The sequence below is a fragment of the Poecilia mexicana genome, unplaced genomic scaffold, assembly GCF_051168715.1.
Source record: "Poecilia mexicana isolate PSO_F unplaced genomic scaffold, ASM5116871v1 scaffold_19, whole genome shotgun sequence".
NCBI lineage: Eukaryota > Metazoa > Chordata > Actinopteri > Cyprinodontiformes > Poeciliidae > Poecilia > Poecilia mexicana.
Window position 1 is genome coordinate 15,840,587 of NW_028263388.1, and position 27,276 is coordinate 15,867,862.

At 37.5% G+C, this 27,276-nt stretch overlaps 1 protein-coding gene across 1 annotated transcript; it reads right to left on the bottom strand.

Annotated features, from left to right (window-relative positions):
- Positions 1-7,428: 7,428 nt before the first annotated feature.
- On the bottom strand, positions 7,429-26,086 carry LOC106922407 (uncharacterized). Its single transcript, XM_014994797.2, has 7 exons — positions 25,856-26,086; positions 25,011-25,141; positions 24,300-24,400; positions 23,586-23,734; positions 22,083-22,311; positions 21,691-21,911; positions 7,429-9,270 (listed from the first exon to the last, which is right to left on the bottom strand). The coding sequence occupies exons 2-7, from the start codon at positions 25,127-25,129 to the stop codon at positions 9,103-9,105; spliced, it is 987 nt and encodes a 328-aa protein (XP_014850283.2). The 5' UTR covers positions 25,130-25,141; positions 25,856-26,086; the 3' UTR covers positions 7,429-9,102.
- Positions 26,087-27,276: the final 1,190 nt, after the last annotated feature.

Genomic DNA, 27,276 nt, shown 5'->3' on the forward strand with positions numbered 1-27,276 from the left:
GAGCATTGTAGTTACATTAGAGCCTAATTAGACGATAAAGCTCAAGGCCATGTAACCCACTGCTAGGTGTCACACTAACAGCCATCCATCTCTGTCCGGGCCCCGACAGGCAGCCAGTGCGGGTTGACTAGTGAAGGGTGCGCTCACCCGGCAGCTGGACTGCAGTAAATCACAAATCTCTCAGCGTGGCAAGAAGCTGGGAAATGTATTTGGGATTCGAGCTTTCATTTTTTTTTTTTTTGCTCTGAGGTGTTGTGAAGGAAATGAATCAACTGATAAATGGGATGTATGGAATGGGTGTTTCTGCAAACCTTCCCAGAATTATGAAGCCCAGATTTGGTTCTTTATAAGCAGCATTCTGTCATTTATTCTGAACAGGAAATGTGCGTTATGCTGAAACAACACTGCAGGAGTTAATGGCGTAGACGAATTGTCCCATCTGCTCTGTTAAAAGCAACACAAAGGAGAAAGATATTAATAAATTATATCATTGAAAAGTTTATTTCAGTAATTCAGTTCAAAGAGTGACAACAAGTAACTACTTAAACTACTTAGCTCTGTGTTTAAAAAAACAAAAACAAAACAGGTTGTGTTAAATGATGCATCCAAGTACATTTTAAATGGTTGAGTGGAAGGAAAAAGTCAAGTTTGGGGGCGTTTCATAAGATGCACCAAGAATATCCAGGACATTAACTACAACTGTGGCATTGCTTGTGTTAATCTAGACCCAGTTATCAGGTAAGCATAAATTTGAATTTTTATTTGTATTTTGTCAGTGAATCCTCAGTTTGTGACCCTGATTTCCAATAAAACGACTCATCAAAACTCTTGTGATCCCAGATACCTTTGCTGCTTAACCCCCTTTCTTGTCCAAACTTTTTTCTTCCACTCAACCTTATATCTATATTTTGAAATCTCTACAACAGACAAGTTTATTTCTTTCTTTTTATTTGAATTACTTTTATAGCTTATGAACTTTTTTTAAACAATGATGTAAGTCTTAAATGAGCTCACATGTCATCTGTCAAAATGATAAATGTATGTATAAAGAAGATGAGAAATGGGTCAATCAGGTCATGTTTGGAAATGTTTTGTTTAATAACTTCTAGAATAATTGAGACAGAAGATGAAATTGCACACAAAATATGCATTCCAGCTCCATTTCACACATTTATTGAAACACTTTGGTTTAGTTTAGGGTGTTGCAAAACAAAGTTTATACCACAAATTGTTGATAAGATTCCCAGGTATTCCCTGTCAAATTCTACCCGGTGTGGTTGTGAACTTCCCCAAGGGATGGAACCATAAACACGTGTCCAATAAAAAGTTCAGCACATTTCACAACAAATTCCAACTTAAACCACTGACCATTAACGACAGGTAGATTCGGCACGTCCCAAGAGAGACGACTGGAAAAGCGGTTGTTCTCTCCATTCAGACAGAAATCAGATTGCACTTTTCTTTTGTAGGCTGTCTGTTTCAACGAAGCTCCCTGGGTTATTTAATGACTTCATGGCCACAGGGCAAGGGTTACAGTTTGTCCTTTCCTGCAATTAGCATTCACGGTTAGCTTAGCAGAACTAATGCACCGCAGTCTTTGAGGCTCAGGTTTCCCTTGCGCCCCTGAGTGACTGCGGGCAAGATTTAACTGACTGCTTGTATCCATTTCAAGCTGCTTTAATAGATCTTACTTGCAAAATCCCCAAAAGAATACAACATCAAGTTGGCTATTATCAGCGTAGGTGTCGCAGTTTTGCTCTTTTGGGGAAAAAAAAATAAAAAATAGAGATTATGAATTTTATTTGTCGGTAATGCTTTATGGTTATTTAGTTACATAGCTGTTGACACAAGTGTCTCAAAGGATGTCTGACAGAGCCGCGTATCCAGATCAATATGGCGCAATTATGTCTGCATTTATCTCTCAAGCATGTCTCATAACATCATTAATTGATTAGTTTTTTGCTTCGTCCACCGACATTTAAGCAATTAGGTCAAAACCAAGTGATATTATGGATATATTTGGCAGACAGGAACATTTACACCAAAGCTATTCATGTCATTTTTGTGGGGTTTACATACAAATTCTTAATCAAAAATGGTAATTCAGGTTATACATAAATACAAATATATATACACATATATTGATCTATGCGTAGATATGCATGTATATCACAAACTGCAATTTTGAGCCTAAATCATTAACATATTAGTCTAATATAACATAAATATACATCTTTTTGCCATTTCTATCACACTTAAATATTTTAGATCATTAAACATTTTTTTTTGCATCAGTTAAAGATAACCTGAGTAAATAGGTAAAGTTGAATTTGTATCAGGATTTCATTCAAAAAATGAAAAAGCTATCCAAGCAAACCTGGCTCTCTGAGACAAACCTGATAACCGAAACCCTGAACTTGATAACCGTCGGTGCCACCTTAAGTGGTATTGCTGCTGAGTCAAGAAATCGCATAATTAGAACCTGTCTGACAACATAAAGTGGGCTAAGGATCTCAAAAAGGGATTAAGTGTTTACTGGGCGTCTTTTAAATCCCTTTAGAGACATTTTGACTAACTCAAATTCCCTGAATTGTTTAAATTATATCCCGTGTTAAATACAACAAAAGCTGAGAGATTGACAAATTAGCAACATTGTTAAAGCATTTAAGTCAGAATTGAAATTGATCTTAAGTGTTACAATATTTTTTTTGCAGTCCAACAACATGTTTTGACTTCCCCTTTCACCGATTCAATGTCCTTTATAGTAGAAGTGGAAAAATGTTTTTTTCGTTTTGCTCCACAATGTGTTTACTCCTTCTAAAATCTATGATATTGAGTATAAAGTACATTTGTCACTTTCTAAGTGCATTCTGTCTGAGTGATCAGTGTTTGTCCTGCATTATGGAGGCAAATCAATGCCGCAAAAAAGTAAGTATTTTCATAAATAGCTTTTGATTATTGGACGTTATTAACGTTTCTGAATTCGGTTAAAGTGAAACAGTGCTCTGCCCCCGTCGGCTCAATCGCAGATTAGGCAAAGTAATGTGAATGCAGGAGATCAATCCACTCATCTAATAATGCTTGTATGTGTGCTGCAGCGGGGCATTGAGGAGTCTGGTCCTAATTCATCATCGTACACACACATTATTTTATTATTGATGGCTGTTGCCTCGGGCAGGTCCATTTGTTTTTTTTTTTCTTTTCCAGTTTTGTGCCAGGCGGCAGAACGCTGGACGGAGGGTTATTCGGGCAGCCCCCTGCCAGCAGTGTCGCACGCAGCACTCTCCTATTCAGATATTGATCATCATTTCTCCCGATAATCCGGCACCTGACACATTTTTACAACATTATGTGGAACAGGTCAGGGGACAGCGTTAATGAAACAGCACGATGATGGATGTTGTTATCCACAGCATCAAGAACGGGATTTATAAGCGCACGGCTGCAACTCTGCAGAGCTTGTGAAGACTTAAGCAGCGAGGTGGTCCAAAATCACAAACACAAAGTGGTTCAGAATTGTCACTTGGAATGAAAATTATAGTTTTCAAATTTTGCACAAATCAAATTGTGGTCTTCTTTTGAATTGAGTCCCTTTTATTTGATACCCCCAAATAAAACATAGGCAATAATCTTTTGGATGTAGTCATGAAAAATGCCAAAATCTTTCATTTAATTTATCCATATTTAATTTTCTGTGGATTTTCTTTAAATTTTTACTATATTTCCATGCATTTATTTTGAAAACCAGTGTATTGTAGCTCGGCTTTGTTGAACCTCCACATTCTTACTTCCTGGTTTCAGCGCGTGGCTATGTCCAAGGTTTGTGGTTGTATCAAACTCTTTAAATATTCCGACGTTAGACTCAACATTTCTCCATGAGATGTTCATATTATCTTGCGGAGATAAGACCATATTAATTTCGGGTATTGTTATTGAACACAACCTTGCTTTAATGTTCTCCAAAGCTTTATCTCTGACTTGTTCTGTCAATTTTCTGTCTAATGTTCATCTGAGGCCTTCACAGATTCTGAGATTAAATCACACCACATTTAGCAGATTTTTGATTATTCTAAAACACATTTTCCTTGAATTCAGAATTACACTCTGAACTTTGCGTTAGCTGCTCAGAGCAAATCCCAGTGCAGGTTTGATGGTGGGTTTAAGGTTTGATGTAACATGACAACAATGTGGAAAAGTTCAACAGTTATGAATACTTTCGCACGCCAAAGTAGATTCGAATCTGCTCAATGAGAAATTACCAACGAGACAAAGGCGAGATAAAACTGAATAGGTGTTTTTCTTGTGTATTTTTATTTTTTTATTTTTTTTTCTGTTCAAAAGGGTAACAGCAAGCAACATGGTAAAAATCAGGCTGCGTGAGAGCACTGGGAGTGAAATCATAAGAGAGGGCTAAAACACCAGGCGTGAAGTGAGCTGTATGACTGCGAACTCTGTGCTCCACTCCCTCTCCACCATACATCCATCCCTCCTGGCTAATGTATCCCCTCTCAATAGCACCGGGGACAGAGGAGAAAAGACATTGGTTTGTGTGAAGCACAGAAAGCCCCATCGTTCGCAGCACTAATTGGCAAGAAAGCTTCACTTCATTCACTGCTGCGTGTCCTTTGTTGTCCTGTAAAGTGCAGTGCCTTTTGAGGGGTTGTTTCAAAACCTGGCTAATTTCTGCAGACCTCTTACCTGAAGCTGCCTTATGTGCCCATGCCATTATTTGTTTATTTTTGTAAAAACACAATGACGAAATACCTTTTGTTTTTTTTATGTCTTCGTGTGTAAAAACTAAGATTTTACAGAATTTCAATGATTTTTTTTTATTCTCAAGCATCTGTAAGAAGTAAAATAAATTAACAAAAAAACAAACATTTAATCTCTGACGAATTCTGCTTTTCACAGTTGTGGGAGCTTTGCAGAGACAGAACAGAGGTCGGTGGATGAAAAGAGATGGCTTGTCCTTCCTTTCATCATCACACTCGAGTGGCTGTATAAAAGCCTGCAAAATGTAGCTTGCAGTTGTATTTTTGCCACAATTACACTTTTATCCTGTTGTAAAATGCATTCAGAGGTTTTTGACTGGGTTTCATTGGTCCATTATTCTTACAGGCTCTCTTAACCCCCCTCACACATGAGTTTTGTATTAACCCATTAAGAGTTGAGGCATCCTCTGGAAATGGGAACCACTATAGCCATATGCATCATCGGGTGCTAATGGGTTAAATACAGCTGCTTAACAGCTATTTTATTTTACGCTTCAGCTGCTGTATATGCTGCATTACTTCTAGAGCTGGTCCAGGGCTGTATGGAGCCCTGAACAGAATTTCATTTGTGGCAGTCATTAATTTCACCCATCTTGAAAGTTCAACTAATAACCCCTTCATATCATCCATTCAGACATTTATGTTTTATGCAACATTGAACAATCATTTTGTGGATAGGATTGAATTTATCATGGATTTTATCCAAAATGGGCCAAAATATGCATACATGCTCTAATGTACGACTCCGCAATGGTTTAGACAAACCACCCTTGGCGGGTTTGACGTAGTATTTGGCAGAATTGGTCGATTTCATACAAATCGGTTGGTTTCCTGTGAAAAATCTGTCTTCTAGGCACAGCCCATATTTTTACAAATGGGTTGAGATCAGGAAAGGCCATTTCAGAATCTTGATTTTTTTTTTGATGTGTGTTTGTGATCGTTCTCCTGTTGGAACAGCCTACACCATCAAACTCAACCAAATGAAATGAAATTGGATATGATGTTCTAGAGCTTGCCTACTTTCTTCTTGGTACTGACCAAGCAAATATTTTGGAGTGCTATATTATATGTTAAATGAACTCATTCAGGTGTTTAGTAACAAGTGTCATTTGGGAGTGATTTTCCCTTTCTGTCCAGCAGGGGGTCAAATGGGTCACCCGACCTGGAAAACCACCAGGTTCACGCTGAAAAGCCAGAGTTCCGCTTTTTTTTGTTTGATAACGCATCGCTCACGTTAGAGGTGATCAGCTGGCTCTCTTGCAATGTACTTCTGGTTTAGTGGTAAAACAAAAACTGCAGCGTGGTTGCAGTTCATTTTATTCAACTAGAATTTTCACTCCAACCTGATATCCAAAGAGGGTTTCTGTTTTAATAGAGACCCTCATTGATGGCTTCTGCAGGGAGTGCAGGCTGGATCAGTTTACCTTGTTACCTTGTCACACTCTGTTCTAGTCTGATCCCCATGTCCATTTCCGCTCAGCTTCCCCTCCCAGTCACGGCCACAGAGCCCAACAGGGTTTTCTTTGTCCCCCATGGCCAGTCATCCATCCTTAATCCCCAGTTTTTTAACCACACTGGAGACATGCTGCATGCTTTCAAAGAGTAAGCTGTTGATTGATATCCTCAGTCTCCCTAATAATGTTTTGAAGAAGCATTATGGCCCAGTTGTGACAAATGATTGTATACACAGGTAGTTTCACTAATACATATCTGCCGTAGGTCCTACTGAATATTTCTGACAGGACAAAAGTACATGTGTCATGTTACATCCACAAACTCCAATGTATTTTATTGGGAGGTTTTTTTTATAGAATAAATACGATAGGGTTTTAACTATGGAATAGAATTACATCCTTTTGTTTTACAAATAAAAAAGAAAAAATGTTCTCCATAGTTATTTTATATTCAGCCCTCCTGAGTCCATACTTTGTAAAACAACCTTTTGCTGGACGTACAGCTGAAAGACTTTTGGGTCCCTCTCCCCCAGCTTTACTGACAATATTTTTGGTAATTAATCATCACAAAAAAACTCGACCCAACCGACCTGGATCTAAACCATTTCATTGGGTCTCTGGCTATATGTGTAGATTCCTGTCTTATGTCTTCATTCAGCAGGATTTATTCTAGGTTTATCCTGTATTTAGGTCCTTTTGTCTTCCACTAAACTTGATGCTAAGATATTCAAATCACTTTTAGCTCGACTGTTTAGCAATTAATTCACTTCTGGGTGCTGTGCTAGTTTTCTTTTTTTTTTTTTTTTACAGATAGATTAAAAAGAGCTCAATATGAATGCACACCCCATGTTTCAGATCAGTTTTGTCATGTAAAAACCATGTCACAATTTCCTTTAACTTTACATATGTGTTACAGTATGTAAAGTTAATATACATAACATGTTACAAACCTTCTCTGTTTGTAACAAAAAATCCCAAGAAAATACATTGAGATTTACCCTTTATTGCTATTTATGAAGGAATGATGACAAATAAATACCGTCCTGAAAATCATCTATTAATTTCCCTGAAATACAAAGCAAATTAATGTAAACTGTTTTGTCGACATATAGAGGCCAAACTAAAAAAAAAGCAAAAAACTTCAGAACACCAGAATGAAGCTAGGTGGCAGTCACATGGACCCAAAAAAAGAGAGTAAAACGTTATTGCTAAACAATGAAAGACCTTTATTATACCACAAAATTTAAAACAATGACTTAAAAACCCACCTAATACTGCTTAAACAAATCAGCTAAAGAAAGTAATGACAATCCATTTCCATGAAGTGCTTGAAGTTTCAAGAAGACTGAAAGGCATTCAAATAGAGAGCACAAATAAATGAAGATATGAAATGAAAATCACTGCTTTTTTTATTTGCCATTATGTTACCCATTTCTCTAAATACCTTTTAGCTAATGCCGTGCATAAAATAACTCTTGGATCCTATTTGGCTTTAATTTAAGGGATACAAATCAATTCATCAAGTTGCCTTGATATCACTTAACGATGTGAGTTAGGTATGGTATTGACAGAAAACTGTGAAAAAATAAAATAAATAAAACCGTTGTAATTGCTGTTGTGTTTTGGTTAGGGCATAATACGCTTTTGCACAAGACATTTTGTCACAGCTTGACCATGTTAATAATGTAGTCATTGGTAACAAGATTTTGCATGTTTTTACTAAGATGTCTGCCCAGTTACCTCATGCCAGGAGATTCGGAGGCTTCCCTGTAATCACCCTAATCTTTAGCATTAGCCACTTCCAATCGAATGATACGTTAGGAAAATGTAAAGATTAAACTAAAATCTGCCATGTGCTAAAATCTGAATACTTTGAACTGAACTGTATAAATATAATAATGTCTGTAATAGGCACTTGTTTAGAAATATAGCTAAAATGTCTTTCTCTAAAGCAACAGCTGTGGTGGTTGTTGCATGCTGCTGACTGGCAGCATGCAACAACCATGGAAAAGTCCAGAATAGCATTATTCTATGTTTCCATCACTGGCATCTGATAAAAACAAAGGAACATTTTAGCATTTTTATACAGTAACTAATAAAAGCTTTGGTCTACCTTAATGCTTTCAATTGCCCAATGCCAAAACTAAATCCATGCAAATAAGTGGTTTTGCTTTTTAAACTCTCTGTCAGATAACACATTAAAAAATCTGCACAAGTATACAGTAGATAGGCTTTAGCTGAAGGGGGATCCCATCACCACAGGAAGTTCATTTTACTGTATTATCTTAAGGCCACCCCATCACATTTCCCCCCACCCCCACTCCCATGCCTACAAAATAAAACCATGGACCTGTATAATCTCCTCTGAGCAGTGGAGCACATTAAGATATCAAAAACATTTACTTTATCTAAACAGTCTGTAAATAACTTCCTATAAAAACCCACCGAAACACTGACATCCCGGATCCTCATCGAGCCAGAGGCCGCCTGTTTTAACAGCCACGATTAGCACATTAAACACTCACTGCTCAAACTGATGTGACCCAGTCGGCAGGAATAATGGTTAATTAACAGGTCGCGCAAAGTGGGGGGGTCGGCCCTGGAAATTTAAAACACGACAAAGTTAATCAGGCTAATTGTCAAAAAATCTCATTAACGTCATGTTCACTCTCAGAATTAAGCAGAAAAAATTGCAAATGGGATCTTTTTCAAAGTGCGCTCACACAAAGACGTGTGGAATATGTTAGCAACACACAACAAAGTGCCATATCTGCATAGAGAAACATTCATTCATAAAAAAACATGTTTTCTTTTTTTGCATACGCATGTTATTCATTCAGAAAGCTTCCATTAATCCTTTGATCGTCTCCACCGTGTCATATGCTGAGTGTGATGCTGTGAATAGTGTTCGCTGGGATTTTGGCATCAGATTCCTCGCCACTAACTCTGAAGATCACAAAGGTGTTGGAAGGGATGATGGCGGTGGCATTCAGGGATTTACCCAGCCAGCCGTGAGGGCCTCGTTTGTACATTTTAACAGTTACCTGAGGAGTAGAAAGCGGAAAAAACACACCTTTAATTCAGAAAACAACGGTCAGGATGCAAGAATTTTAAACAAAGACCAATGATGTGCATGATCCTAAAGAAATTATTATGGGAATTGTTATTTTTTTTTACTGCTATGACCATGTCTGTAACACCTTGAACTAAAATGACGCTTAGCAGCTGGCCTGTAGAATAAACATTGTGATCCTACTGGCAATATTCACCGTTTCAGGTCGATTAGAGGATCTAAAAAATATTTTTCTGTGACTTAAACATTTTCCTTCCTTTATCAACTCTTCAAAACAGAAACAGAACAACATTTAAGTAAGGTAGATGTGTTTTTGTAAGCTATGAAATAGCTACGGGAAATTAGCCTGTTGACGAATTTAGCCACACTATAAATGGCTAAAGTCGTCAAGAGGCGAATTTAGAGCTTCTTGCTAGACTTACTTCAAGTAAGTCTAGTGTAAAAGGGTTAGGGTGCCAAAGCACCCCAAACTTACTTAAATAGAGGTGGCTGTGTGGTGCTGTGGGCTCTTTTCTCTCCCAAAGGCCCTCAGAGCTTCTTAGTGTGTGTAGTATTATTAAATCTTGGGATTCTGGTTAAAATTATCACAGACTCTTGCCAGCAACAAGGAAATTGGTCATCACCGATTCGTAACAGGACACTGGCCAAATGCATATGACCTTCTTGCAGAGCCTTCCCAGCCTAAATCACACAGGATCCCTCTGAAGTGAGCTAAACAAAAGAGAGTATAGTGGAGGACCTAGGATTCTGGAGTACCTTGGGAGATTGTACAATGGTGACCGGCCAAAGATTCCTCTCTCTGTGTGCACCGGTCTTCTCAAAAGACAGAGGAACAGACAGAGACTGACAAAAGGAGGTTTGTACAAAGCAGTAACAGCAGGAGTGGCAACAATTGTGCCAATGATGATTGTGTTAACAACAATTATTTCTCGAGATAAATAATTGCGCTCAAATTAGAGTTAGATTATGGTGCTGGACTAAAAGAGTAATGCATTTTAAGTCCTGTTTTTAGTAGAAGTGGCAATGCATTTGTCAATTTGTAATGCTAGCATGTTACATGTGGAAAGAATCATGCCTCTATTTAAAATCAAATTAACTATTAAACTGTAACCTTTCCAATCAGCTGTTTTAAACACTGAGCCCCTCAGTCAGATTTGAGATCCAAACAGAAGTCTGGAACTGAATAAATATTAAATTAACCCTCTTCTCGGTATGAGCTTTAATTTCCCTCCACATCTTGAATGGAGTCATCCCTCCCATGATTTTCTGTAGGTTGTAGGGCATAATACGCTTTAACACTACATCAAAACTGCCTGTTATGTTTCAAGCCTGACAATGGCGGCCTTAACTAGATTTAGACATGCAGGTAATTGAACCACATCCATTTCAAAAAGAATGCCACGCCGCATCTCTTGTTTGGCTGCATTTACTGGGGATAACAGAATATTACAGTGCCTTTTCACAGTTCCATTTTCTTTCACTTTAGCATTAGGCAATTTTTCAATTATTTTTTTTTTTTTCCTCCATGTACTTTCATCCCCGGCTCTCCATAATGTCTGGGCCTTTTAGTTAATGCTGGCGACAGTCAGAGCCTAGTATATCGGCCCCTTGTCCATTTTGCAGGTCATTGTGGAAGCCCAATGGGCCTTTTATTACGGCGACATCAAAAGGCAGATAAGCATTAGAGGTGGGGAAAATACCCTGCACTAGATATGTTCCCTCTTTCTTTTGTCTGCTATTGAAAGTGATCATTTTAATAGTGAAGAGGTTGCTGAGCTTCGGGGCTGATGGGAAGTGCGACACCCCTGACAGCCTATGAGCAAGTCGATAACACACCACAAGCACACAGCACACCCTCAGCACCTGCACGCTCTCGCTGCTAACCTAATTATCTGCAACAAAGGCTGCCATGATTTCACACACACATCTTTCTGCCATTTACTTGCTTATTAGTGTGCATTAAAAAGGGGGGTAGGAAGATAGAGGGGAGAAGAAAAAAAAAAAAAGGACAAAAAGACAAAACAATTGTGTCTTATATTGCAGCCTTGGCCGGATGCCACATGGCTTGTGTTACAATAGCATCAGGCCACTTCAGAGTCAGCAAGTGTCTATTAATTTGGGATGCATGAAAAAGTAGCTTTGTGACAGCTGGTGGCTCAGACGTTTACAAACCAAGGCAAGACTGTCAGAGTGGAATTATTCTAACAAATTACAGCCAAGTGTAATGATCGCTAATCAGCAATTAACTAATTTTAGGCTCAGAAAGCTAGGCGCTTCTATCCTCTGTGGGTCAGACAATGCAGCTCCTGCATCTTTCAAACAGAACGGATGACGAGACGGGAGACGCATTTTGGAGATTTTACCGCAGACTGCAGAAGATCACAATCGCCTGGAAGCATTCTGGCAAAGTTTATGTTTAATTACTGCATCAGTTAATGATGTTATGAAAAAAAAACAAAAAAGCAATATGAATGAAGTTATAAGTCGCTAAAACAAGAGGGAAGATTCCTACCACCTTAGGCTGAAAATCACAGGTAGTGTTCCTGTGTGGCAGATGTTTTTTCTAATCCAAATAGTTTAACAGATTCAGGAACTGGTACGGCATGATGCTCTTAAAGTCATGTAACGCGACAGCCTGAAGCAAAAGACGACGCCAAGTTTACAACAAACGAGTCATGAAGGAAGAGCAACAGTGTTTTGCGGATATTTTCACAGCTGTGAGACCTCTTACATCTTTTGTATTACAATAAAAATTGAGCATCACTTTTTATAATAGACCATCATAAAAATGCATACAATAATAAAGTTGAAGAAAACTATACATGATTTTTTTTCGACAGTCATTTTCAATAAATCAGAATATGATTTGATGACACACATTTGTCACAACATAATAGTATTTGAATAAAACATATTTTAAGGATGCAGCAGAGTTTTTTTATTAAGTTCATATTTCAGTAATAAATTTTTTTGTGTTTTCATTGGCTGTAGGCAAAAAAAAAACAACCCACAATCACAAATTAAAGAAATAAAGACTTTACAGCATCACTAAGTAATCTATGCATTTCCTTTAGTGCGTCGATGGAATTACAGTTTGTCACAGCTTTGCAATCTCTAACAAGCCAGCATGAGCAGATCAATAGCTAATAAAATTATATCTCACCTTTCCTTGTAAACTGTTCACAAGTACACCGTAATAACTACCATTTCAAGCACTAACAGGCCTGAGTGTTTGTATGACTGTGGGCGTCTGCAGCACTTTATGTTGAGGACAGCGCCCTCGGGGCGAAGGCTGGGTGGAACAGAAGGGGCCGAGAGCTCACCTATCAGTGTCTACCCTGGGCGGCCGCTCTCTTTTTCAGAGATGTTGGGAGTTATTTGAATGACATCACTCCTCGTGTTTCAGACAAACTCCTTCTTATTTACCATCTGCCAAAAGTCTCCACAAAGCAAGAAGAAGGTTCACTCTGCTGATACTGATCTCCACTGGTCTCTTTATCCTTTACCCTTTCAGGCCAGCAGGTGCACTGCACATATTCAAAGCATGTTTGGGGTAAATGTGTTCGGATGATAAAACAAGCACACAAAACTGATTTTTCTTTGCGACTACACGTTGCAAAACTTGCTTGCGTTTAAATATTGGGGTCTGACAAGTTTGATTAATGTGATTTATGAGAGGAGCCTTGTAACTGGGTAAGGATGTGTCACCGCCTGTGTGTATTGCCATTCACAAAGTTCAGATTCTTCCTCTGATAAAGTCAAAGAATTCCAGCGGGGCATCAGTCAGAAGGGCCCGTTACCTGGAGCCATGGGTGCAGTGTTTCAGGTGAACTCTCAGTGAGCGTAACGGCACACCGGCTTCAGACGACGGGCTCTTTGTTCCGCGCCGTGTCTCCCCAGACGCAAACGGAGAGGTAACACAAAGTGACACACCTCTGACAAGCCAACCGTCTTTGTTGACAGTCCAAAATATCACGTAAGAGGAGCAAAACTGGTTTGTAGGTAGATGTTATTCTGAGACAAAGTGTTCCAACCTTGAGCATTTATTCTGTTTTAATTTTCTGTTTCAGAATTTAAGTTCTAAAATATTCATGAGACTGAATTTTTTTTTAAAATCGGACAAAAATAATCTATCCAAACAAACCTCAACCTATGCACAAATGCATTTGCCATCTTGTTAAATCATAGATTAACCAATTTTTTTTTTTTTTTTTGTTTTTGTAAAACTGAATTCAATTTCAACTCACCTAAATAGATAGTATGCCAAAGGATTGTAAAAGTCCCAAATTATGCCCCAATTTAAACAAATTAAAAAGTGGATATAATATAACTTCAACTCAAATCATTTAAAAATTTGCTATAGGTACGAGAATATTTTTTTTTTCGCTGAAAAAAGCTGCTGGCCAATTCATCAACTACTTCTGCAGTGTTTCTGCACTACTTCCTCCATAAAATATTAATACATGCTAACGAAGCTTCTGCATGGTCCAGATGTAGCTCATCCGTTAAAATTATTAAACTTTGATTTGGCGACATGACCATTTACGTCGATAACAACGTTTATCCAAAGCCATAAATGTGAAAACAAAAGGGGGGGAAAAAATTGCATGTTAAATTCTGAATGGCTGTTTCCTAACAGACTGCCTCGGCTAACAGGAAGCCATTAGACTCTCTCCAATAACCATTTGCATCCAGTCACCCTGCTATGACTTTATTTCCATCCACATAAGTGCATTTTCTGAGAGGTTAAAATATGAATCCCCTCCTTTTCTCCTCAATGGGTCTGGTTGTCTGGCCGACTTGAGAGGGTCCAATCTACGACTGATTTAATTTGGTCTTTACGAACATCTCTAACAAAATTAGCCCCAGAGCACACACCGACTGTCCCCATCTGACTCCATTAACTCTCAAATCGGGTTTAAAGACCATATTGATGCCGACTGTTATTAAGGGTGATTATCAAAACAACAGACAATGGGCCAAAGTGTCTGTTAACTAGTTTATCCATAATTTCACATAACCGTAACAGATGGCAGGGCTGTCAATTAAGTATTGCATCTACAGCCCACAGAGGTTGTCTGAACATGCAGTGTACTGTCATTTACACTAAAACTTAAACAGACTGCTCACAGGTGGCCAGGAGAAATGAATTGGCACCCAAATTAAACTTTTTTTTTCATTTAATCACAATCGCAAAAAATGCATCATTCTGAGAAAACCATGACTTCAGCTGGTCTTTTCTTGATGTTAGTAAGGTTTTTCTTTTTGCTGTAATTACGAAAAGAAAGAATAATAATAATAAAAAAGAAAACTAATGGCTCTACGCAGTCCACTTCACCACCTTTATTCACCTCAATTAACGAGAATGGCTTTTGAAGCTGTAATTAAGTGCCTCTGCTCCACTCAGTCCCCTTCATTATTCATGAATCTCTATTGATCATATCTAAGAGCCTTGTTCTGTGGGAGATCTCTGTAATATCCGGAATCCACAAAACAAATAACTGAGGTCTGGGAGATAAAATTAAGATCTTCAATGACAAGCAAGGAAAAAGCGACAGCGAGAGAGCCCACGCATTTAGTACCAAATATGAATATGGAGAAAAATATTTAGTTGTGAAATTTCCTGACTGGAAGAACAGAAGAGAATTGGGATAAAAAAAAAATAGTTTAGGACCGTCCAACTATTTCAAAATATTTTGATTTTATTTTTCCTCAGATGAATGGAAAGTCAACAGTTCTGGGGATTATATTAGCATTTAATTATTTATAATTCAAGTGCAAAAGCAAGTGCTAATGCTTGCTTTTTAATAATATTGTTTCAGCATTTAGCAGTCATCTTAAGCAATTAATACTTTTAAGACGACAGCAAATATGAAGCCAACATCTCTGGCTTTACAAACACAGAGTAGGAAAAAAGGCAGTTCATGGGAAAATGCAGAATAGATGCAATATGCTCAATTTCTGAGCTCAAATCAGCTAAAATATCGAATGTATAGCTCATATTGTTTAATTGGAAAAATTGTAACCAATGTTAGAGTAGCTAAAATTGTACAAAGTTGAGTCTGAGTGCAGAAGTAGAGGAAGGTCTCTGGAGAGTTGGATGGGATTTTGTTGCTGCTGAGGAATGCAGTTAAAGTTCCTTAAAGAAGCTGGCCACATAAAGATCGAAAATCAGTCCAAGTAATGCAACACATAGTTTTCCCTTTAAGAAATAGTCAGTTTTTCAAAAACATCCACTGCCAAATTCTGTTCCAAGTATGGCTAGCAGACTCCAGCTGTGACTGTTGTTTTTTAATCTGGGTTTTTCTTTCATATTTGTTCTTAAGTGGGTTTTGCTTGTATTCTGTACAGCTGCAGGAAAGCCCCCAGAACCATTTGTTGTGACCACCACATGGGTTTCTGGATAATTTGGTAATTAAAAATGCATGAAAGAGGGGTCATGCAGGGGACCAGGACTGACTGGAAAGGTTAGATTTGATTTTCAATTGCAGTTTTCATATTTCTCCTCCACTACATTTTCATTACTTTAATTAATTTGATCGTTTTTGAAATCGATCATAGAAACCTTAATATAGAAATTGTGCCTCCATAAGATCTTGCTGGGTACTTGATAAATAAACTGAACTCAGTATGAATTCATATCACAGTATGGATGTATATTTAGTGAATTTAAAATATTCATAGTTGTGAAAAATTGATTGAAAAAAAATGTGACAAACATGCAAAAAAAAAAAAAAAAAAAAAAAAAAAAAAAAAAGAAGCAGCAGCCAGTAAGAGACAAACATTTTTCCCACCACTGTGAAGTTTAAATTTGTTAATTAACTAGATTTTGGGGGGAATTGTTTGTTTGTGATCAAACTTTATATATGCTAGTTATTGTAATAATCACAAACAATCCCACAACACTTGAAGAATGACTTAACCGAGTTTCAAAACTGATGCTTTTCTAGTTTCCTGCAGCAGATATCTGTGCTGCTCGCTTTACATAAACAGCAAACAAATTTTTATCCATGCACTCCTTCTTGGAAGGATTTCGGCTACGGCTTTTCTCCACATAATTTTAACTTATGTTGTAAGAAAGAATGTGAACATCATTTTTAGAGGGAATCATTAGGAAAACTGTCCTTCCATCTGGTTCAGTTGACTGCCTGATAAACAATGAGCTGAACATATCTATTATTTTTTTTTGGGGGGGGGGTTCTCTCCATTTCCCTTTCAGGGAAATATTTATACAGTATACAGTTTTTAAAGCCAGTTTTTATCAGTTTTTATTTCAAACTTGATTAAGCTGATATGATCTTACTTTCCTGAGTGACTTTCTTTAAATAATTGTATGTCACCTACCTTTGGTAAGTATTCCCATTTGTTCTGTAATACAATTCAAATGTCTATTTCTTGCTACAGACCAACTTTTGAATGAATATTGATGCCTTCAAGCTTTTTTTTAAAACATATATTCAAATTAACTGGAACTGCATGTGTTAAGTAGGATGTGTAAAACATGAACCTTGACAGCAGATGTTTAAATTAACAAAAGAGTGGTTGAAGAGCTCTCCAACATGACTGCTATATCACACCGGGGGATAAATTTAGAGAAAAGGCAGAGAGTCATCTTCAAATGGACATAAGCAGATTCTCTCTGTGGGACTTTTCACTACTTCTCAGTACTTGAGTGAAAAAAAAAAAAAAAAAAAGAATATTTACCAAGTTTATACACGTCGCAGCTTTTATCATTGCCTTCGACTATGTAAGTGGACCATGTCTTTACTAGCTAATCACAGACACTTGTGACACTGCAGCACACTTCTCTTGTGTAATTACGTTTTCCTCAGCGGCTTCCTACACGCACACACACAGACACACACACACGCACACACACGCACACGCACACTGCAGAGCAAATTATTTCCAATTCTAATTTTCTTTCAAGAGTGATCCTGAAATTACAGAAATTTGAATATCCTGGTGCTTTATTTTGGAAACAATTTTCATTTAAGTTGTAAAAGCTGCTGAGAAAAGTGCATGACAGATTCATGGGAGACTATCACAAAACTTGTAAGGGGAACTTTAGTGAATAACTTAGAATAGATGAACTCACTATAGCAGAATAGATTAACACTCTAATAACTGGTAAATCCTACTGATCTGGCTTGTACCAAGAACACCGTCGTGCTTGATTAATATCATTTCAAGGGTTTCAACTTCCGAGGTCAGTGGAAGGTATACTGTCTGCAGCAAAGATTTGCGTGAGAAATAATTTTTAGTTGTTTGGTTTTTAAATCTAAATTACATCTAATCTGCATCATATTTGTACTTGTAAAAATGACCTCTTAGTACCACCTAAACCAGTCCAGAAACCATCAGTGTTTCAAAACCAGGGCTTTATTCTACTTGTAAAAACATAAAAACATCATTGCTTCTGTCTAGATACGATACAGATTAGTCAAAGTTGGACTGGAATATTAAATTGTTACTATTATGTGTGAAACCTTCATTTTTGTTTTTCAAAAAAAAGCACACCTTGCGAAAATCAATTTTTTTTTGTTTTTGTGAGCCTAACAATACATTTAAAATCAACATTGTAAGTATTTTGTGACGTCTCTATAAATAATTTGAACTGATCATAAAGAGAGAGCGAATGGCGACAGTCGATCCCGATAAGATCTATTTGGGCAGCAGAATTGTCAGGCTTTGTAAATGACCTGCTCCGGGCCCTTTTTACCGTTTGCCATCGTTCATTACCACCACAAAGCAGTTGATGTCCCCCTCCTCTCAACCTTTTCATTTGCGCCGAGCTCGACATGCACCAGGCTGTCCATTACAAGCCTGCGACACGTGCAGCCCACGAGACAGCCAAACGGAGAGGAATGTCAGGGTGGAGTTGAATTAACAAGCTGCAATTGTGTGAAACCTGTGGCCCGTCGGGGAGACAAGATGTAGCTCCAGCAACCGAGACACCCGTATTTGTACAGTCTCTATATTAGTCGAGATGTTAAATGGCCGCATGGAATTGGAAACTTTAAGGAGTGCTTTTTGAAGAAACTGACAAATAATGTCATGTTTCATTGAAAAAAACAAAAAACAAACAAAAAAAAAACCAACCTAACCAAACAGGATGTAACGCAGAGATGAATACAAAAATAAACCTGCACTTTGGATCCTGATGTGAACAGACTTTCACCTCTTACTCTGCCTTCTTAACACACACACACACACACACACCCCCACACACACACACACACACACACACACACACACACACACACAGTAATTACTCCTCAATCCATACAAATTGAATGAAGCCAGGACCGTGGTCTAAGAATATAGACCGTAATTAATAAATTACAGCCACTCTACTCTATCATTCTCCACTTTGGAGCATGTAGACCTCCCATTCACTGCGGAGCAATTACCCGAGCTCACGGGTAAAACACACGCGATCTGACGCCCCTTTTAACAGAGCAAACAGATGCCCGAGTGAAACTGTAAGGTCATACCACAGGTTTTTCAGCCTGTGTGTTTACAAGTAACAAATCAAAAGCATGCATTATTTCTGAGCCCTGAAAATATGCCCAGGGGAGATATTAGGTTTCCCTGCATCCCCTTAAGCTTCCCCTTTGCAGCAGCTGCACACGAGTAAAGTGGATGTAATCCTGCATACAGTGGATGGCACAGGCTTCAAGCTGAACGTGTTCCATGCATAAATCCGTTCACGTATTTAAGTTTGTTGAAATATATATTAAAACAAATGTGGCTTAGTACAGCAAAAAAAAAAAAAAAAAAAAAAACATTTTGAAGGGTATGTTAGGCTTTGTGACACATTTGCAGTTAAAAATATGTCTTTGAAAAGAATATATTTTTCTTTCGCTGCGTGTGTCCCCATAGGCTAGAAAGGAGTCTGCTGGAGACCTTCTAATGACTGCCGGGTCGTGTATCAAATACACAGCAGCTGGAGGCGAGTAGTGAGAGTGCATACTCTGGGTTTGGGTTTTTGAGGGTGGGGGCTGGGTGCAAACTGAAGCCAGGACTTGCATGGGAGGCCGAGGCTCGGCGTTTGGGTGCAGAGGGTTGCGAATCAGTAATGGATGCGGACCACAGGTCACGCTCCTTGGTGTTGAAGAAGTAATGTCAGCCTTCAAAGCAAATTAACTGACAATTGAAAGTGATCTATGAGCAGCAAATACATTTTTTTTTGTGAGAAGTCCTGAATAAAAATGTCCAAGAATATATTTTTTCAATGTGTAAATAAGAACATGAATAAAATTTAGCTGCATTCCTACATACAGATTAACAATTGCTACGGATTGCATGTGGTGTTCCTCAAGTATCAGTGCTAAGACACAATGTTTTTCTTCTAATTAATAATATCCATACAGTTTCTAAATGGCTTCCATCTTTACTGGTAGCAGAAAACCCACATCTGTATTCTTATGGGAAGGATTGCGTGGAAACAATAGGAGACGACTTAAAAAGTTGGTTTGACGCTAATTAATTTTAATACAAGTAAAAGATTGTTTTTTTGTTTTTTTTTTTCCATATTTTTAACCAGGTCTGTGACTAGCAAAAATAAAGTATCTGAAATAATTTTTCTGGAGACATTATCTGCAATAGGCAGTGCTGGGAGTCACATAAATTATACTAAATCAAAAATGTTAAAGTCAAGTGCATTAAACATTTATCACTTCAGAATTCATTATATATGCTGCTGTGTTTTTGATTACATTACCTAATACCAATGATTTTTTTTTTTTAAGTTGCAAGATTTGTTAATTTAGCCAACAAGTGACATTTTTGAAGAAATAAACAGACTACATTAAACTTGCACAACTGGATAAACATATAAAGCATACAATGAACTTAAATGATGTAAAATGTTAAACAGATTTAAATGTATTCTTATAACTGATAAAGTGATAATGTGAGTGTGATGAAGCAAATGCTTGAAAGATAAAAAGAAAAAAAATCTCAACTTTTGTCTGATGTACATCCATTTTGTGATCTTTTGGTTTGGCAATGGCCTTTTATAAGAGTTGTGGCATCGATGTTGGACATTTTTAGTCTCATTATTTTTTCTAGTCTGGGATATGAAAGCAAAACCTTGCTTTACTATTTACTATTGTAGTTACAATCTCTTCAATTAGTTCTTTGTTTCCAGATTACTGTTTTTATTTTTTATTTTTAATTTAAATAAAATTATGAAAAACAAGGTAATTGAAAAATCTCTCATTTCCAAGTGAACAACTGGCAGGTAAACAAAATTATTTACCTTACCATCCTGAAAAACTAGGGAGGTTGTGGCAGTAATTGACATTTGTAGAGGTAATCACATCAGTTTAAGTGGTTTTTCAAAACATAAATTTAATTCAATTAATCTAGATTGTAGGGTGTCAATTTACAATGAATGTAACCTCAATGAATCCTCAAATAACCAATTATTTAAATGCAGGCCCTATTCAATTCAACCCAGATTTATCCAAAACAATCCACTCATGGAGTCCAATTCAAATTCAGTTCATAAATCCATGAGAAATCTTGTTATGATAAAATACATTGGAATTCAGTTAATCATATAATGCCAATTGGTATATTGCTGCAAACACTGACAAAATATCTACATATATATCTACTGGGAATGACGGTTAAGATCAATGTCAAAGTTGTAGAAGAAGCTAAGATCATTTAAAATCAGTTAAAAAAAATACACACAAATCAGGTTATAGAGTTATTACTAAGGGAACTTTGTCTAGAAATGAGCAAGTTGCAATTTTGGGAAGGATGCTAATCCTTTTTGTTTAAATTAGAATTGATTTTATTTACAAAGAACCTTATGAAGTCATCCCTACTGACAGATAAAGGAATGCATGCCTCACAAAGCTGTGACTCTGCTTTAGTCTGGCTGCACTAAAAAGAAACCAAGAATCATTATTGCAGTCTTCAATCACTGATGAAAACTATGCTGTTCTAGATGTCGCCGTTTCTGGTGTAAGAAATTACATGTTCTTTCTCAAGCAATTAGATTTTTTAATGGTTATTATTTTATTTAAAAGAGATTGAAAATGACCAATGCTTTCCTCATTGCAAAAAAATACAAAGAGCTTTTCATTTAAATGTCTCATAAAAATGTATTGCTTCATTTTTTTTTTTAAATTTTACATTTTGAAATAAAGATTTACCTTAAAAAAGGGTTCAAGTAACATTTTAAACTTGTGTTATATTACGCTACGAGTGCACTCCCAGGCACTGTGTTCACACCACAACATGTAGATATAAACAACAAAGAGTTCAGTTAGGCAGCCATAAAGTACTACTGCCCCCTGCTGGATCATGTCCGCCATTACATTTTACATCACTACATAGCATGTAAAGTCACCAGTCAGGTTTGTGAACTCACCTGAGGAACGTGGCCTAACAAAGCCCACAATGACTCAGCAGCGAGGGTCTTGACTCTGGAAAACTCCAACGTTTCAGTGTCCTGGCGGTCCAGCGCGATGTACTGGCAGCCCTGGTAGTCTCCTTTCAGTTGCTCACCACCATGCAGAAGCACCAGGTCCCACGTTCCCATCTTCCTGAGGACGCCTCGCACCGACTCCATCTGCCTGTACGACAGATGACCTGCAGAGCAATAAGAAAAAATAAATAAAAAATACAACTGAATTGTTTGATTTTGGTCAATTTAATTTAATAACTTAAGCTCAACACTAAAAATGTGGTTCTACAAGCTTTGTGAAGACCATGAGGGTTTGAGCCATTATGCACATTTTTGAAGCCTGTTGATCCATTCACCTGAGATCCAGGAGGGAGTCACAGCATCAGATATCCAGCCCATATAGCCCTCTTTGAAAGATTTGAGGAACTCATGTATCTGGCTGTAGGGTACCAGCTCCCTTCTCTTCGTCAGCTCCTCATCCAGCTTGAGGTCGGGGGAGAGAAAGATGACTCTGGAGAAGAAGAGACTGTTGCGTACAGGCACTCCGCTCCTCTTCAAATGACTGCATAATTGAACCGTTTTGCGCTAGAAGAAGAGACAGTTAAACATAATGGAGAAAAAAAAAAGTAATGTCTACTTTTCTTTTTTGGCTGTTCATTTTTAAATATCACCCTAATGATATGGATGATACGTTTTCTTTTTTTTTTTATCGTCCTACTAAAGTAACTTTTTGTAGCTAAACATCTGGAAGGATTCAACTTCTTCGTCAGGTTTAAAAAATGCGTCATACTGGCATATCTTATACCGTGTCTCTGAATAAAACTAATAGTACTTCATTTTGTCATTCAATTACTAGTAAGTAATCTCTGGCCAAACAAGTTATTGACACAGATAAACTGATGCTTGTGGTACTCCGATGTGTGCAAAACATATGGTTAAGAAACTAGATAAAAAATGGCCTCAGATGGGCTTTTCCACGGGATAACAAAGGGCCACATTCTATAAATACTTAAATACTGTAGGTTTGATACATGAAGATCTGCGTAAAAGGTGGGTTCAGTATGGATCCTAGATGTCTTGCTGTCTTGCTTAAGTTTATGTATTTGGCATGCACTTTTATCATAAGTGACTTTCATATGACGACATGACACTGTAAATAAAGCGGTTTATCATAGAACACCCTGATATACATAGTTGTTTTTTGTTGTGTGCTTTTCTACCATTCTACAAACTTGTCCAATCCGTCGCAGCATTGGACAAAAAATAAAATAAAGATAACTAAAAAAAGGATATAAAATCCATTTTAGGGACCAACTGTTTTGGTCATGTATACATGACCTCGGTTATAATTACAATTGGAGGCTTTCAAAGAAGAAGAAAGGCTGGTAACCAGTCACCCTAAAGGCAAGGGAAGTGATGTAACCCTCGAGTGAATCTGCAGACTGAACAATTTTACCAGTGCAGCTTGTGTTTGCCAGAACGGTCTTCTAATCAAGCTTCCTGTCATACTGAAGTATCTATAGAAATGGAAATGAGTGACTCCTAACAGACACAGCAACGTCAGGTCACAGCTGTGTTTAGGCACCTGCCTGCTTTCAAACTCCCCTCCACCCCCCGTACCGCCCCCTCTGTCTGTGAACGCAATTATAAGAGTGCCCACTTGTGAAGTTTAGGTAGCCCTGCTGCAGTGTTTGAAATTTCCATATAAATTGTTACAGCGACACAGAGTCTCTTAACCCTGTAGCAGTTTGTATGAATTCAGTGATTTAGATAATTAATTGGACCTTGAGCTTAAGTATGCTAGACAAGCTCCTTTTTTTTTTTTTTGAAGCAATCTTCTATTAATAGAGTCTGTTTACCGTGACAGCTTTGAGGGGATCTTCAACCTGTTCAATGTGAGTATTGGAAAAATTCTCGTCTTTGTCTTTAACTTGCACATGCCAGTTTTGGTTGTGAGCACACACTGTCCCACTCCAAGGCTTAACATCCATGCAGAAGATCCCACGACCTGAAAAAAAACAAAAAGAAGTTAAACAAAGGTGAATGTCTATCGATTCTCCAAAATCATGCTTTTGTCTATCGGTATTTTTCTTCTGTTTGTTGGGTTTTTTTTTTTTAAAGAAAGTATGGCACTAGTGGAACTTTATTCAAACTAATCAGACAGGAAATGGACAGAGAAAGAATGGGGGAAAGCATGTAGCAAAGGTCCGACACAACAGCTACGTCAAAGGCCATCATTCTCTGTTCATGGGGCGCCTCTATGCCATGCAACATTACTGGTTTGTAAAAGAAAATGTCACTTACAGGACAAAACAAGGTAATTTGTATTTACTCAAATTGATCTTTAGCCAGGCTTAACATTTGTCTAATGATCCAAAACATTTACAGTCCTTCTGAAAAGTCTTCCCAATGCTCAAATTTTTCCACATTTTGTTATGCGACATCCTTCTTCCAAATTGGATTAAACTGATCTCTTTCCTCAAAATTCTACGGGCAATCTGTAATGGGACGACACTTTTTCACATCCCTGTACAAATAATTAATGACCACCATGAAAGGTTACGCTTTCAAACCTGTCAGGATGACCATGTTGATGTCGTCTTTGGCGGCTTGATTCTGGTCAGGGACACGAAGATCGCAGTGTACATCTTCCTTCCTCAGCCCGGTGAGTTTTCTGCAGAAGACGAAACCAAAAGATCTTAATAGGATCTACTCTGCATTAGTAAATATACAAGTTACCCATTAAATATGTTAAGTCCTGGGACTCATTAAGCTAAAAACACCCTGTGCTAATATATTATGGGTTTGTTGACATGACTGAGGTTTTTGGACTTTGATACACATAAGGGTGTACCGCTGTGATGACAGAACTTTTGCTGCAATTAAGGCTTTAATAATATACATGACACAATTGATTTAGACAGTTAAAATCTAATATAAAGCATGTTCACTGGGAATCCTTGAAGAAGATGAAAGCTGTCATTGGCTTAATTAGCTATAAGGACTGAGTATCAGCTGGTTGATGAGAGACATAATCACAGACTTTAACTTGAGATCCTTTTCTATTTCTAGAAAAGGATCGGTATGAAAGAGTTATGTTATTTTTGACGAGAGTCTTGTCACTTTGTGGTTGGTAAGATATCTGATTAGAGGAGAGTTAGTTAAATTCACTATATTTATTCAAGACACATTTAAAAAAATGAGAACTATAACTTTACAACATAACTTAGCGATACATTTATCCTATTTTGTAAAATCAATACATAGTGTGACATCGTGCTTACATCACATGTTGTAAAAAGTCTGGAAGGCTTGGAAGCTGCTTTAAGCTTCGTTTTTGAGCACTTTCTGAAGCTTTCTCAGGAAGGTGAAAATGGGCAAAGAGATTTCCAAACTGAAGCATTCTAGATGATATCTGGACAAAAGATATGAAGTTAGAACACATTTTTACATCATTACAGTATGTTGCATTTAAATTGCCCTGCAAAAATTGTTCATACTGCACTCACAAACATCAATATTTGAATACTGTTCTGTTAGATGTGAGATGTTATGGACATTATTTTATAACATAACCCTGTTTCAAACTTCCCGACAACTTTATCTCTGACCTGTCTGCTGTGTTCCTCTGTCTTCATAGTCATTTTTGTTGCAAGATGTTTTCTAACAAACTTCTGAGGTTTTTACAGAGTAGCTGGAGTCATATAGATTTTACATCAGGGTGAATTCTGAAGACAATTATTTCCACTGAACTATATTTGGGGGGTATTGGAGTAGGGAGGACGATATCAAGCCGAGTTTTTTATTTTTTTATTTTTTTAAGTGTTTCAAAAAAAGGTCAATAACTTTACTTACCACTTACAATAACATTATTTACCACTTTTAAGCTTCGTAAGACACTTATTTTTGCCTAATCCTGCCTTTCTATATCATATCTATGCTAATGGAGTAGGTAAGTAACGTTTAGAGCTAAAGAAAACGCTCAGTGGAAAAGTGATGTCCTAATATATAACTTTCTCAGTTTTGTTGCGGGCACTTGGTTGTTTGAACTTGGGCAAAACAGAGAAGATTAGAACAAAGAACCCATGCGTGACACACACAAGCTCTCCAGGAAACAAGCTATACTTACTTTTTCTTCTCTTTTTAAGGATTAAACTGCTTCGGAAGAGGGAAAGCTTTCAGTCTGACATCTTTCCGGCCTCTATACTCAATCTATTTTCTCCTAAATGCTGAGTAACTCTATCCAGGAAAACTGTTTCACAATTCCAGCGTCCCCTGCTCCCTTCCAGCTGGGCCAACCAAAACGTTCCTGGAAGAAGTAAACAACAGACCACGTGCGCCACCTGCAGAGTCATATTTCTGCCACGGCGTGACGTCAGAGAGGACGTCAGTCAGTAGCAGTAACTCAAGGAGCTAACTAATGGGCTTATGAAAGTATGGCAGGTCATTGTAGCATATAATCAAAACACAGTTCCGTTTGTAATTTCTTTTCCAGAAACAAAGAAAAGTTATCGTTCTTATCAAAATGGCTCTGTGCTTTTAAAGAACTGAAATCAGAAATATGGAAAATATTCAAAATGGTGAGTTCTGTAAATAACATTATCCCAAACACAACATATTGAGGCCTAATAGTAGTGACATCATGCGGCGGGATGCTTTTGGTTTTGTTTGGTGTTGATAAGAAAATGGATCAAGCTCATTCCAGGCAGTCCTGGAAGGAAACCTGCAAAATGTTTCAAAATGACTTAAGTATTCATGATTCTAAACATGCAGCCAAGTCAAGGTTCAGACACAAATCCAATTGAGAATGTGCAAAACAAATTCTTTAGTCTTTGCAAAATTATGATTAAAAGAAAAAGAAAAAAAACTCTTGACCTAAAAGTAACTGGTTTGTCTTTAAATACACTGAAAGAAAAACCTTTTTCTGTCAAAAGAATTATCTAATAATTGGCGAGAATGAACAGGCAAAAGAAATGTAAAGCAAGAGGAGATATTACATATGATAGATATATATTTCAAATTAACATAAAGGTGAGCAGCGTATTTGATAAATATAAAACATAAGAGTTGGGTAATATGAAGAAGTTTTCCACAAATCCAAATATTTGACTTGTTCTAACTTGTTTGAGGACAGGGAAGAAATGAATCTTTGGCTTGTTTTTTTAATCTCATTCTCATAGATAGTCGGTAAGAACACATGCTGGCACATCCCGCGCGAGCCTGCAAAGAGGATATTGCAAAAATGATGAAGAATATTTAATTCAGTAGTAAATGCACTGCAAAAAATCTCAGTGTGGTGATAAACAATATCCGGAGAGCAGAAAATGCTGTGAAAGAGCTTAATATCAAAACCAGATAGCCAAATCAGCTCATATGGGCTCAATGGAAGCCAATAAATAGAGGCACTCTGCCTCTCCTGACCTTCACTTCTGGTTTAGATTGAGCCGATAAAACAGGCACAACCTCAATAAAACCCATACAATGGAGTGAAATAAATAGATATTAAATTAAAGCAGAGGCGATAGTGGCTGAACTGCTGTGGGAATTCAA

Excerpts from the sequence above, each read along its gene's own strand:
- LOC106922407 (XM_014994797.2), bottom strand. The coding sequence starts at position 25,129 with ATGCTTCAGTTTGGAAATCTCTTTGCCCATTTTCACCTTCCTGAGAAA. Across the intron at positions 24,401-25,010 it reads GACTTTTTACAACATGTGAT|AAAACTCACCGGGCTGAGGA; the intron begins GTAAGCACGATG and ends CGTCTTCTGCAG. Across the intron at positions 21,912-22,082 it reads GACTCCCTCCTGGATCTCAG|GTCATCTGTCGTACAGGCAG; the intron begins GTGAATGGATCA and ends ATTGCTCTGCAG.